At 45.0% G+C, this 14308-nt stretch overlaps 1 protein-coding gene across 2 annotated transcripts in view; it reads right to left on the reverse strand.

The window, feature by feature from the left end:
- The window catches only part of CCDC112 (coiled-coil domain containing 112), a 74380-nt gene that overhangs the window by 7749 nt on the left and 52323 nt on the right, over window positions 1–14308 (reverse strand). For both annotated transcript variants that reach the window (XM_063964152.1, XM_063964153.1), the window contains exons 6-9: window positions 12773–13157; window positions 11732–12148; window positions 9675–9770; window positions 1003–1121 (exon numbers count right to left, since the gene is read on the reverse strand). In XM_063964152.1, coding sequence (XP_063820222.1) covers window positions 1003–1121; window positions 9675–9770; window positions 11732–12148; window positions 12773–13157 — 1017 coding nt within the window. The remainder of the gene's footprint in view (window positions 1–1002; window positions 1122–9674; window positions 9771–11731; window positions 12149–12772; window positions 13158–14308) is intronic.

Here is a 14308-nt window from a genome sequence, read left to right on the forward strand (position 1 = left end):
ATGAGGAAAACCTAGATTCGGTCATCTCCGCTGCGGTCCCTCTTCCTGGTCACCGGAAGAAACCCCGAGCCCACAACACCCCCAAACCAGGTCAGTGAAAGTATTCACATAGTCCTCCAGTCGCCTGCACAGACTTCACTAACACCGGGTTCACAAAACCTCAGTCATGACACTCTGAGTACGCCATTTGCACAAACCGAATGCAAATAAGTAAAGGATTATAATAAATGCTCTGCAATTTGTTGCCATTTTAGGCATGAAATACTTAAGGGGAGCGATAATCTAAGCAATCTGACTAGATTGCTTAGATTTTAAGCATGATCGCTCCGTGTGTACCCCCTACAGCGACAGCGATGCGCAGCCCCGCACATCGCTATCGCTGGTGCTAGATTGGCCTGCATGAAGGCCAATATAGCAGGTCGCTCATTTCACCCCCTGGGTGAAATGAGCGGCCCCCCCGTCTCCCCCCGCACGCTCAGCACACATCGCGCTGTGCTGAGCGGTTCGCTCAGCACACATCTCTCCCACATCAGCCCGTGAATACGGGCCTTTATGCAACTGAGTAGACAGAGGCAGACTTTCAGACTTGTCCTGCTCAAATACACTGAGTGGATTTGTTAATTCAGCAACAGGCAAATATTATCACTGCAGCTCAAATGACTGCCGTCTCAGCTTTCTGCCTTGTATCAGATCCCATTAGTACAATGCCCTAAAGATCTAGAAAGGGCTTCAGCTCTCTGTAATGGATCTGCAAAGAATTGCCAGATTATCAATCAATATAAATGTATTTTATCTTCATGGTCTATATTCAAAACTAAAAATTCTGATTGGACCTTAGCTTTGAAATATCAACATTTCACAATACAATTTGAGAATGTTTTTATGCTTTTAGAAATCACACATATGAAAAATAAGGAACTGGTCATAAAACACACATATTATTAGACAATATGGAAATATATATATCTTTACATATGCAGAAACATGTACAATCAGTATTACCGGTGTGGAATGCTCAAAGCTGGACCGGAACCCGTTGGGCCTATGTTTTTGCAGCGTTCTTCCCATCCTTTAGTAAGCTTACATAGTCTGGAAGGATCTCTTTCAACATGAACTTGTACCTGTTTCCATAAAGCATATGATAGTAAACCAACTCAGGAGAAACGCCACACATAGATACTAGTTTGTTACAGCATGTTTACCCCTAGTATTCTGAGCAGCAGACAGACACCAGCTGATGAACTGACAGCAACGGGTGCAGTAAGAGGGTGTCAGAACCTGTTGTGTGCCAACAGGGAGGGATGATTGAGGGGGGAGTTGGTGACTCCAGGAAGCTCTGTTTCATGCTGGATACACACTAAATGGTATACAATATATTGCGCCATCTGTGCACACTGCACGATGATGCGGACAACGATGCGATGTATCGTTGCCCGCCACATTTAAAATGCATGTTGACGGTCCCTGGGAACGACCTGCGGGAGTGTGTAATTGTGGGTAAACACTGAGCTATATGGCTGATATGTCATTCCGATCTGCATCGCCTACGGTGTACCCGGCTTTAGACTTTTTGAGCTTTAGGTAGGATTGGAATATCCATAAACGCAGTTGTGCACACAATATAGTAGATATTGAAAGGTGGGCCAGAGCCTTCCCTAGTGCCGTGCATACTCTGGTACACCAGCACTGCTCTTCAGTCACCTAGGTAGGGGGGCATGCAGCGGGAATGACTGCTCGCCCTGCTTTATAAATCAGCACCTATGTGGTCCAGCCGGCACACTCACTGTCTCTATTATTTATTTTTTTGTTGACCATAAAGATAACTGGCCACCGGCAATGCAAGCTTCCAGGGAAGGGGGCAGGTGTACGCAGCCACTGAGTTCACATGTACCTGTGCACTGTTCAGACGATATATCGGACAAGCTGTGCTGAGAGTGTCTGATTGGTTGCACTGTGCACCATCTTAACATGGGGCTTTCATACTCCCAGGTGTCGGGACCTGCTTGCAGAGCACCACCACTGTATTGTGGAAAGTGAGAGTCTGTGGCTGACAAATCTAGCTCATTTATCACCCATACACAGTACTGTGCAAAAGGTTTAGGCAGGTGTGGAAAAAATGCTGCAAAGTAATGCTTTTAAAAAAATAAGAATTTACTTACCGATAATTCTATTTCTCGGAGTCCGTAGTGGATGCTGGGGTTCCTGAAAGGACCATGGGGAATAGCGGCTCCGCAGGAGACAGGGCACAAAAGTAAAGCTTTCCGATCAGGTGGTGTGCACTGGCTCCTCCCCCTATGACCCTCCTCCAAGCCAGTTAGGTACTGTGCCCGGACGAGCGTACACAATAAGGGAGGAATTTTGAATCCCGGGTAAGACTCATACCAGCCACACCAATCACACCGTACAACTTGTGATCTAAACCCAGTTAACAGTATGATAACAGCGGAGCCTCTGAAAAGATGGCTCACAACAATAATAACCCGATTTTTGTAACTATGTACAAGTATTGCAGATAATCCGCACTTGGGATGGGCGCCCAGCATCCACTACGGACTCCGAGAAATAGAATTATCGGTAAGTAAATTCTTATTTTCTCTATCGTCCTAGTGGATGCTGGGGTTCCTGAAAGGACCATGGGGATTATACCAAAGCTCCCAAACGGGCGGGAGAGTGCGGATGACTCTGCAGCACCGAATGAGAGAACTCCAGGTCCTCCTTAGCCAGGGTATCAAATTTGTAGAATTTAGCAAACGTGTTTGCCCCTGACCAAGTAGCTGCTCGGCAAAGTTGTAAAGCCGAGACCCCTCGGGCAGCCGCCCAAGATGAGCCCACCTTCCTTGTGGAATGGGCATTTACATATTTTGGCTGTGGCAGGCCTGCCACAGAATGTGCAAGCTGAATTGTATTACACATCCAACTAGCAATAGTCTGCTTAGAAGCAAGAGCACCCAGTTTGTTGGGTGCATACAGGATAACAGCAAGTCAGTTTTCCTGACTCCAGCCGTCCTGGAACATATTTTCAGGGCCCTGACAACATCTAGCAACTTGGAGTCCTCCAAGTCCCTAGTAGGTGCAAGGCACCATAATAAGCTGGTTCAGGTGAAACACTGACACCACCTTAGGGAGAGAACTGGGGACGAGTCCGCAGCTCTGCCCTGTCCGAATGGACAAACAGATATGGGCTTTTTTGAGAAAAAAACCACCAATTTGACACTCGCCTGGTCCAGGCCAGGGCCAAGAGCATGGTCACTTTTCATGTGAGATGCTTCAAATCCACAGATTTGACTGGTTTTAAACCAATGTGATTTGAGGAATCCCAGAACTACGTTGAGATCCCACAGTGCCACTGGAGGCACAAAAGGGGGTTGTATATGCAATACTCCCTTGACAAACTTCTGGACTTCAGGAACTGAAGCCAATTCTTTCTGGAAGAAAATCGACAGGGCCGAAATTTGAACCTTAATGGACCCCAATTTGAGGCCCATAGACACTCCTGTTTGCAGGAAATGCAGGAAACGACCGAGTTGAAATTTCTTTGTGGGGCCTTCCTGGCCTCACACCACGCAACATATTTTCGCCACATGTGGTGATAATGTTGTGCGGTCACCTCCTTTCTGGCTTTGACCAGGGTAGGAATGACCTCTTCCGGAATGCCTTTTTCCCTTAGGATCCGGCTTTCCACCGCCATGCCGACAAAACGCAGCTGCGGTAAGTCTTGGAACAGACATGGTACTTGCTGAAGCAAGTCCCTTCTTAGCGGCAGAGGCCATAAGACCTCTGTAAGCATCTCTTGAAGTTCCGGGTACCAAGTCCTTCTTGGCCAATCCGGAGCCATGAGTATAGTTCTTACTCCTCTACGTCTTATAATTCTCAGCACCTTAGGTATGAGAAGCAGAGGAGGGAACACATACACCAACTGGTACACCCACGGTGTTACCAGAACGTCCACAGCTATTGCCTGAGGGTCTCTTGACCTGGCGCAATACCTGTCCCGTTTTTTGTTCAGACGGGACGCCATCATGTCCACCTTTGGTATTTCCCAACGGTTTACAATCATGTGGAAAAAACTTCCCGATGAAGTTTCCACTCTCCCGGGTGGAGGTCGTGCCTGCTGAGGAAGTCTGCTTCCCAGTTTCCATTCCCGGGATGAAACACTGCTGACAGTGCTATCACATGATTTTCCGCCCAGCGAAAAGTCCTTGCAGTTTTTGCCATTGCCCTCCTGCTTCTTGTGTCGCCCTGTCTGTTTACGTGGGCGACTGCCGTGATGTTTTTCCCACTGGATCAATACCGGCTGACCTTGAAGCAGAGGTCTTGCTAAGCTTAGAGCATTATAAATTTACCCTTAGCTCCAGTATATTTATGTGGAGAAAAGTCTCCAGACTTGATCACACTCCCTGGAAATTTTTTTTCTTGTGTGACTGCTCCCCAGCCTCTCGGGCTGGGCTCCGTGGTCACCAGCATCCAATCCTGAATGCCGAATCTGCGGCCCTCTAGAAGATGAGCACTCTATAACCACCACAGGAGAGACACCCTTGTCCTTGGATATAGGGTTATCCGCTGATGCATCTGAAGATGCGATCCGGGCCATTTGTCCAGCAGATCCCACTGAAAAGTTCTTGCGTGAAATCTGCCGAATGGAATTGCTTCGTAGGAAGCCACCATTTTTACCAGGACCCTTGTGCAATGATGCACTGTTTTTAGGAGGTTCCTGACTAGCTCGGATAACTCCCTGGCTTTCTCTTCCGGGAGAAACACCTTTTTCTGGACTGTGTCCAGAATCATCCCTAGGCACAGCAGACGTGTCGTCGGGATCAGCTGCGATTTTGGAATATTTAGAATCCACCCGTGCTGTTGTAGCAGTATCCTAGATAGTGCTACTCCGACCTCCAACTGTTCCCTGGACTATGCCCTTATCAGGAGATCGTCCAAGTAAGGGATAATTAAGACGCCTTTTCTTCGAAGAAGAATCATCATTTCGGCCATTACCTTGGTAAAGACCCGGGGTGCCGTGGACAATCCAAACGGCAGCGTCTGAAACTGATAGTGACAGTTCTGCACCACGAACCTGAGGTACCCTTAGTGAGAAGGGCAAATTTGGGACATAGAGGTAAGCATCCCTGATGTCCCGGGACACTATATAGTCCCCTTCTTCCTGGTTCGTTATCACTGCTCTGAGTGACTCCATCTTGATTTGAACCTTTGTAAGTGTTCAAAAATTTTTTTAGAATAAGTCTCACCTAGCCTTCTGGCTTCAGTACCACAATATAGTGTGGAATAATACCCCTTTTCTTGTAGTAGGAGGGATAATTTAATTATCACCTGCTGGGAATACAGCTTGTGAATTTTTTCCCATACTGCCTCCTTGTCGGAGGGAGACCTTGGTAAAGCAGACTTCAGGAGCCTGCGAAGGGGAAACGTCTCGACATTCCAATCTGTACCCCTGGGATACTACTTGTAGGATCCAGGGGTCCTGTACGGTCTCAGCGCCATGCTGAGAACTTGTCAGAAGCGGTGGAACGCTTCTGTTCCTGGGAATGGGCTGCCTGCTGCAGTCTTCTTCCCTTTCCTCTATCCCTGGGCAGATATGATCTTATAGGGACGAAAGGACTGAGGCTGAAAAGACGGTGTCTTTTTCTGCAGAGATGTGACTTAGGGTAAAAACGGTGGATTTTCCAGCAGTTGCCGTGGCCACCAGATCCGATGGACCGACCCCAAATAACTCCTCTTCCTTTATACGGCAATACACCTTTGTGCCGTTTGGAATCTGCATCACCTGACCACTGTCGTGTCCATAACATCTTCTGGCAGTTATGGACATCGCATTTACTCTTGATGCCAGAGTGCAAATATCTCTCTGTGCATCTCGCATATATAGAAATGCATCCTTTAAATGCTCTATAGTCAATAAAATACTGTCCCTGTCAAGGGTATCAATATTTTTAGTCAGGGAATCCGACCAAGCCACCCCAGCTCTGCACATCCAGGCTGAGGCGATCGCTGGTCGCAGTATAACACCAGTATGTGTGTATATACTTTTTATGATATTTTCCAGCCTCCTGTCAGCTGGTCCTTGAGGACGGCCCTATCTATAGACGGTACCGCCACTTGTTTTGATAAGCGTGTGAGCGCCTTATCCACCCTAAGGGGTGTTTCCCAACGCGCCCTAACTTCTGGCGGGAAAGGGTATACCGCCCATAATTTTCTATCGGGGGGAACCCACGCATCATCACACACTTTATTTAATTTATCTGATTCAGGAAAAACTATGGTAGTTTTTTCACATCCCACATAATACCCTCTTTTGTGGTACTTGTAGTATCAGAAATATGTAACACCTCCTTCATTGCCTTTAACGTGTGGCCCTAATAAGGAATACGTTTGTTTATTCACCGTCGACACTGGATTCAGTGTCCCTGTCTGTGTCTGTGTCGACCGACTAAAGTAAACGGGCGTTTTAAAAACCCCTGACGGTGTTTTTGAGACGTCTGGACCGGTACTAATTGTTTGTCGGCCGTCTCATGTCGTCAACCGACCTTGCAGCGTGTTGACATTATCACGTAATTTCCTAAATAAGCCATCCATTCCGGTGTCGACTCCCTAGAGAGTGACATCACCATTACAGGCAATTGCTCCGCCTCCTCACCAACATCGTCCTCCTACATGTCGACACACACGTACCGACACACAGCACACACACAGGGAATGCTCTGATAGAGGACAGGACCCACTAGCCCTTTGGAGAGACAGAGGGCGAGTTTGCCAGCACACACCAAAAACGCTATAATTATATAGGGACAACCTTATATAAGTGTTTTCCCTTATAGCATTTTTTATATATTTCTAACGCCAAATTAGTGTCCCCCCTCTCTGTTTTAACCCTGTTTCTGTAGTGCAGTGCAGGGGAGAGCCTGGGAGCCTTCCCTCCAGCCTTTCTGTGAGGGAAAATGGCGCTGTGTGCTGAGGAGATAGGCCCCGCCCCTTTTTCGGCGGCCTCGTCTCCCGCTCTTAACGGATTCTGGCAGGGGTTAAATATCTCCATATAGCCTCCGGAGGCTATATGTGAGGTATTTTTAGCCAAAATAGGTATTCATTTGCCTCCCAGGGCGCCCCCCTCCCAGCGCCCTGCACCCTCAGTGACTGCCGTGTGAAGTGTGCTGAGAGGAAAATGGCGCACAGCTGCAGTGCTGTGCGCTACCGTTAGAAGACTGAGGAGTCTTCTGCCGCCGATTCTGGACCTCTTCTTACTTCAGCATCTGCAAGGGGGCCGGCGGCAAGGCTCCGGTGACAATCCAGGCTGTACCTGTGATCGTCCCTCTGGAGCTGATGTCCAGTAGCCAAGAAGCCAATCCATCCTGCACGCAGGTGAGTTCACTTCTTCTCCCCTAAGTCCCTCGTTGCAGTGATCCTGTTGCCAGCAGGACTCACTGTAAAGTAAAAAACCTAAGCTAAACTTTTCTAAGCAGCTCTTTAGGAGAGCCACCTAGATTGCACCCTTCTCGGCCGGGCACAAAAATCTAACTGGCTTGGAGGAGGGTCATAGGGGGAGGAGCCAGTGCACACCACCTGATCGGAAAGCTTTACTTTTGTGCCCTGTCTCCTGCGGAGCCGCTATTCCCCATGGTCCTTTCAGGAACCCCAGCATCCACTAGGACGATAGAGAAATAGAAGTGCTTTCAAAAATAGAAGTGTTAATAGTTTATTTTTATCAATTAACAAAATGCAAAATGAACGAAAAGAAGAGAAATCTAAATCAAACCAATATTTGGTGTGACCAGCCTCTGCCTTCAAAGAGGCATCAATTCTTCTAGGTGCACACAGTTTTTGAAGGAACTTAGCAGGGATGTTGTGCTAAACATCTTGGAGAACTAACCACAGATCTTCTGTGGATGTAGGCTTGCTGAACTTCTGTCTCTTCATGTAATTCAGACAGACTCGATGGTGTTGAAATCAGCGCTCTGTGGGGGCCATATCATCACCAGGACTCTCCCTTCTTCTTTACGCTGAAGATAGTTCCTAGTGACATTGGCTGTATGTTTGGAGTCGTTGCCCTGCTGCAGAATACATTTAGAGCCAATCAGACGCCTCTCTGATGGTATTGCATGATTTATAAGTATCTGACTGTATTTCTCAACACTGAAGCACAAATAAATGGGCAACGCTGATGACAGTAGGTTCAGTGGTTTGCCAAGGAAACTTAGTGCATCAGATGAAAGACACATCATGCTTATTTCCTTTCAAAATCGGTAGATGTTCAGTAGTACCATCAGCTCAGAACTGGCAGAAACCAGTGGGACCAAGGTACACCCATCTACTGTTTGGAGAAGTCTGGCAAGAAGTGGTCTTCATGAAATAATTGCGGCCAACAAGCCATACCTTTGACATGGGATCAAGGCTAAGCGGCTCAACTATGCACAAAAACATAGTTACTGGGGTGCAGAAAAATGGCAGCAGGTGCTCAGGACTTATGAGTCAAATTTTTAAATATTTGGCGGTAATAGATGGCAGTAAGTTCGCCGAAGGGCGAGAGACCGATGCAATAATGAGTGTCTGCAGGCAACAGTGAAGCATGGTGGAGGTTCCTTGCAAGTTTGGTACTGCATTTCAGCAAATGAAGTTGGGGATTTTGTCAGTATTAAATGGTGTCCTCAATGCTGAGAAATACAGGCAAGTACTTCATGCAATACCATCAGGGATGCGTCTGATTGGCTCCAAATTTATTCTGCAGCAGGACAACAACTCCAAACATTTTTGAAAGCATTCTTACTTTGCAGCATTTTTTAAACATCTGCCCCAAACTTTTGCACAGTACTGTATATCATATATGCTGTATAATGTGAACTACTGGGGTCACTACAGTGTGACATAAAATGAACTACTGAGGGGGAACTACAGCATGGCATAATGTGAATTTCTGGGGGCTGTACAGTGTGGCATAATGTGACCTACTGTGGGAAGAACAGTGACATATAGGGGTATATTCAATTGCAGTCGAAAACTGCCATCTGTCGAAAAGACGGCAGATTTTGGCCCCCTTTTCGACCATCTCAGTCCGACATCAAAATAATGTCGGACTGAGATGCGGACCCGAAGGAGGCGAGGGGGGGGAGCCGCAGGGAGACGGGGGGACAGCCGGCGGGCATACAGGGGAGATCAGCGCTACAGTAGCGCTGCAGCTGGATGTCACTCACCCGCCCGACCTTACGGCAGCTTCCACCCGGCTCCAGCACGCTGATCTCCTCTGGCTGCCGCCGGCTGTCCCCCCCCGCAGCTCGCCCCCCCTCTCCTCCTCTGAGTCCCATCTAAATTCGACTTGAAAAAGTCGAAATTTTAGATGGGATTGAATAGGGGTTGTCGGATCCATTCCGACAAATACATGTCGGAATGGATCCAACTTTAATTGAATATACCCCATAATGTGAATAATTGGGGGCACTAAATTGTGGCATAATGTGACATACTGGGGGGACTACAGTGTGGTAGGGCCCAGCTGTGTTTGGCTCTGGAGGGTATGACCACACCCACCATGACAGAGTCACGTCCCCCGCATAATACTGCCATGCATCCTTACCCTTGCTCCCCTCGACTTCAAAACCTGGCTACAACACTGTCATTCACTCCTCTAGTCTTAGCTGTGCTCTTTTCTCACTAGAATTGTCCTCAATGTACATTACCTTTTCTTTTAATTTTGCTAGTCTCTTTTCTTTTTCTTTTTCAGCTTCTTCTTTAGCCCTTTTTTCATTTGCCCTTTCCTCAAGTTTATTTTGATCCTAGAAAAAAAGTTATAAAACATGAAACTGTGTAAATCAAGCTTACTTTGCAGTATTAGGTTAGGTCATGAAAACACATTTGTTATTTTTGCCAACACAAATAATCCAAGATATTGGTATTGATAACTGGTAAGTCATAAACCAACAGAATTGTATTACTTCAGCTTAATCATAATGTATCACGTTATTGTATTTCTACCTTTTTGTCTTTACTGTTGCTTCTCCACTTACAATAATAAAAGTACCATATCAAAAATATGATTAATCACTTACACAGTCCAATATGCACTGTGAAGGACAAATAAACCCCAAAACTAATATGCACTGGGAAGCATAAATAACCCCTAAAAGTCATTTCTTTTACATGAGAACTGTGGAGGTAAAATACATTATTTAGCGCTCTCCTTATATTCTATTACAGCTTTACTAAAAAGTGAAATTATTATCTCCCCGACCCTTCAGACTGATAAAACCCCTCCAAATTTTTTGGGACAGTGATGAAATTAGGAAATGATGCAGGTTAAGAAAACTGAGACTGCAGTCAGCTGATCTGCTCTAATGTTACAGACCCCGCTCATGATATATGACTCCACCAATCCATATAATGTGATCCAGCAAACCAAGCCTATAAATCTTCCAGTTACTCTCTGCTGTAGTAAAGTACCTCCTCTGACAACCTGCCACGCAGGAGTGACAGACCTTTAACACTATAAACTGTGCACACTGGCAAGAATAGGATAGCCCCGTTCTCAATTGTCTAGTTGTCAAAAAATATGCACAATAGCTGTTTTTGCTGTTCATCGCATCTGCCTTTATTATTATTGAAAACTTGTATGTCCACAGAATATCAAATACAAGTTTACTGGCATATAAACAATCCCAGTCAAAACATTTTCAAATATAATAAGATTAAAAATACTGTTTTTTAAAAATTGTTCGTTTTTCTGTCTCCCACAGCGTTCTCTGGTCCTGATTCATCAGCAATTGCAAATGTGAGGTTGCACGCAGTGAGCAATTATCAGCAAACTGCACATGCGCGAAAGGAAAAATGCGATCGCCTTGCGTATGCAGCCTAATTGTAAAGGGAACACACTTTGATTGACAGGAAGTGACCATTTGTAGGTGGTAACATGGCGTTTGTGGGGAGTGGTTGGTAAAACGCAGGCGTGTCATGGCCGTTTTCGAGGCGTGTATCTGACATCATCTGCGAACACTGCGTTCAAAAAAGGAGGTGCCCGGTGCAACTGCATTCTCATTGATTTGAGTATGCTGGGGTCAGCCACAAATGTCAATGGTGTCCTTTTTTTTGCGTATGCATTGTGAATCTGCTAATGCATACGCAGATTTGCGAATGCAACGGTGGGCGTCTTTTATCCTTTCTGGGCGGGTCTTCACATGCGAATTTTAGCAAGAATAGATTAATGAACATCGCTATCTCAGCCTCAATAGAGATCCATAATGAATCAGGCCCTCAGTCTTCTAGGTTAGCTGTCCCAGGAATTCATCTCCATGGGGAGGTTGTCTACTCACCAACTTTCTTTAGTATGATCTTCAACCACTATATATATATATATATAATGCAAGAATTGGCAGCACTCAGAGTCCTATAAGTAGTGAATCAATGGGATGTTTTTCCCACATTTCAATATGACTGCTTTTTTATATACATGATAGTTACTATGGCAACATTCTAGCCATAAACGTTGCTATCTGGACAGTCCTCCATCCAACTTCTCGATGTCAGTACAAACGTATGATACATTTTGGGGAGTATTAGGGATGGACCTGAGGGCAGACCAACTGTCATTATAACATGATGACATAATTTTTATCAGCAGACAAATTTATTAAATAGATTAGAACTATTTGTAGATGCTGTTGTATATGATCTTTTGCAACATTTCAAAACACATTAAAATGTGATGATGTGTACTTATAAGAATATAGTCTCTGTAACTTACCCTATCTTGAAATCGATATATCTCATATGCAGCTAGTCTCCTCTTCTCTTCCCTCTCTGCTTCTTCCATGACTTCTTTTTCCAGTCTTAGAAACTCTTCTTGCTCTTTCCTAATCCGTGCATGCTCCTCCACTATCAGCCTGACTTCCAGCTGACGCTGGCGCTCTTTCCTCTGTTTTCTCTGACGCTCTTCCTCTTCCTTCAGTTTTTCTTCAAGTTGTGCAGCAGCCTCAATCTCCTTCTGCCTCTTCCAGGCCTCAACTTCCTGTTGCCGCTTTCTCTTTTCCTCTTCTATTTTCTGTTTTTGAGCCTCTTCACGCTGCCACCGATCGAACTCTGTAACTTCTTTTGTCTTTTCCTGAAGCTTTGACATTTCCTGCTTTTCTTGCTGCTTTCTTGATTTCCACTTCTGAATAGACTGAAAAACGAAAGAAACCAAAATTATATCACAAATCCAATATACAATCTATCAATCTTCAATCTGTCGTTCTTCTACTTGTTAAGCCTTATGCGGGGGGAAAAAGAAAAGGTGATAATCAATGATTCACTGAATGGTCTATGGCACTAGAATCAGTGTTTGTGCACAGGAAGTGAAAGTTAGCAACTTACTTGGGCATTCATTTCTGATTTGAAAGGTCAGACAAATTAGACCATGCTCCCAATCTACACAGCATATTAATTTTGTATATTACCCTGCGTCTTTTTTGTAAGCCATGTCCTTATTGGTTGCCAAAAATCAGGACTGCTGGTAGAGCTGCTTCACAAAGAATGTGTGGACCATTTTAGCTTTTTTGGCATTGTGCTTTAGTTATGATTTAGCTTAAGGCTATCCATGTCACCGTATAAGTCTACTTATGATCACCCTTATACAGATACAGCTTTAAAACATGGTATGTTTCATCAATATGTGATGAGAGGTTGGGAAAAATCTGATAAAATTGTATTCTGCCTATTATCTATCAGATTTAGAATGTCAATATGTCCAATATTTCATAAACTCTGCAAATCAGAAATGTAAACTGCAAAAAATAACTGTTCTCACGTCTTTCTTCTTCTCCTCTAGACAGAGAAACTCCTGATACCAGGCTTCATGTTGTTGTACATCCTCCTGTGTTCTGCTTGGCAGGTATGCCAATGCCTCTTCTAGATATGAGGGCTTGCCCTTATGTTTGGTCCACACTTTTAGGAAGCTTTGGTGGTCGAAATCATCCCATCCTCCCAGACGCCCTCCTGTCTGTTGCAGAAACTTTTCAAATGCCACCACTTCTTCTGGGAGCCGGCTGAAAACAACGGTGTCTATTACAGCTTTACCAGTGGGGGCCCTAAACGACTGTCCTGGCACATTGTTTAATGATGCCTCAATTTTCTTCTCCAGGACGGTCAGCTCAATAGTAGTTGTCTTTTCTTCCTTCATTAGCTCTTCAAATCTAAAACATTATGAAAACACAAGTAAATTATATGATACATCCCTAAAGTATTTCAGTATACGTGCCCCATGTGCAGTTCACACAGTACACAAAAAGTAACAGACAGTGCTTTAAAATATTGAAAGTACACTTTACATAAATAATAAAAATGTGTATGATAAAAAAGGATTATAAGTTGTTTGAGCATGTTTGCTGATGTAAACAAGAACCATTGATTTCACGGTAGAAATTACCCCTAAGGCTGCTTTGCTATTAAATCTAGGGATGTAAAATCACTCATATTGGAGAGGAACATAATACATAGTGGAAAATAAATAGGCACCTATGCTTACTGAACATTTACACGGTAGAAGTAATCAATACTAAGCAATGAGTTATTTAATTAAATAGGATTTTAAATACCTACCGGTAAATCCTTTTCTCGTAGTCCATAAGGGATATTGGAGACACATTAGTACGAAGGGTATAGACGGGGTCCAAAGGAGCCAGTGCACTTTAAATTCCTACAACTGGGTGTGCTGGCTCCTCCCCTCTATGCCCCCTCCCACAGGCAGTTATAGGTAAAACAGTGCCCGAAGGAGAAATTACATACTTGAGAGAAGAAACATAACAACAATAAGTGTGGTGAGATTTACACATCAGCACATCAAAACATAACCGGACCAGCAACGTCTGGCAACATAAACAGCAACAGCTGAACAGGTAACACATAACAGAGAACCTGCAGAAAGTCACCGCACAGAGGCGGGCGCCCAATATCCCTTATGAACTATGAGAAAAGGATTTACCGGTAGGTATTTAAAATCCTATTTCTCTAACGTCCTAAGTGGATGCTGGGGACTCCGTAAGGACCATGGGGAATAGCGGCTCCGCAGGAGACTGGGCACAAAAGTAAAGCTTTAGAACTACCTGGTGTGCACTGGCTCCTCCCCCTATGACCCCCCTCCAAGCCTCAGTTAGATTTTTGTGCCCGAACGAGAAGGGTGCACACTAGGTGGCTCTCCTGAGCTGCTTAGTGAAAAGTTTAGTTTTAGGTTTTTTATTTTCAGTGAGACCTGCTGGCAACAGGCTCACTGCATCGAGGGACTAAGGGGAGAAGAAGCGAACTCACCTGCGTGCAGAGTGGATTGGGCTTCTTAGGCTACTGGACA

The sequence above is a fragment of the Pseudophryne corroboree genome, chromosome 1 (assembly GCF_028390025.1).
Source record: "Pseudophryne corroboree isolate aPseCor3 chromosome 1, aPseCor3.hap2, whole genome shotgun sequence".
In the NCBI taxonomy this organism is placed as follows: domain Eukaryota; kingdom Metazoa; phylum Chordata; class Amphibia; order Anura; family Myobatrachidae; genus Pseudophryne; species Pseudophryne corroboree.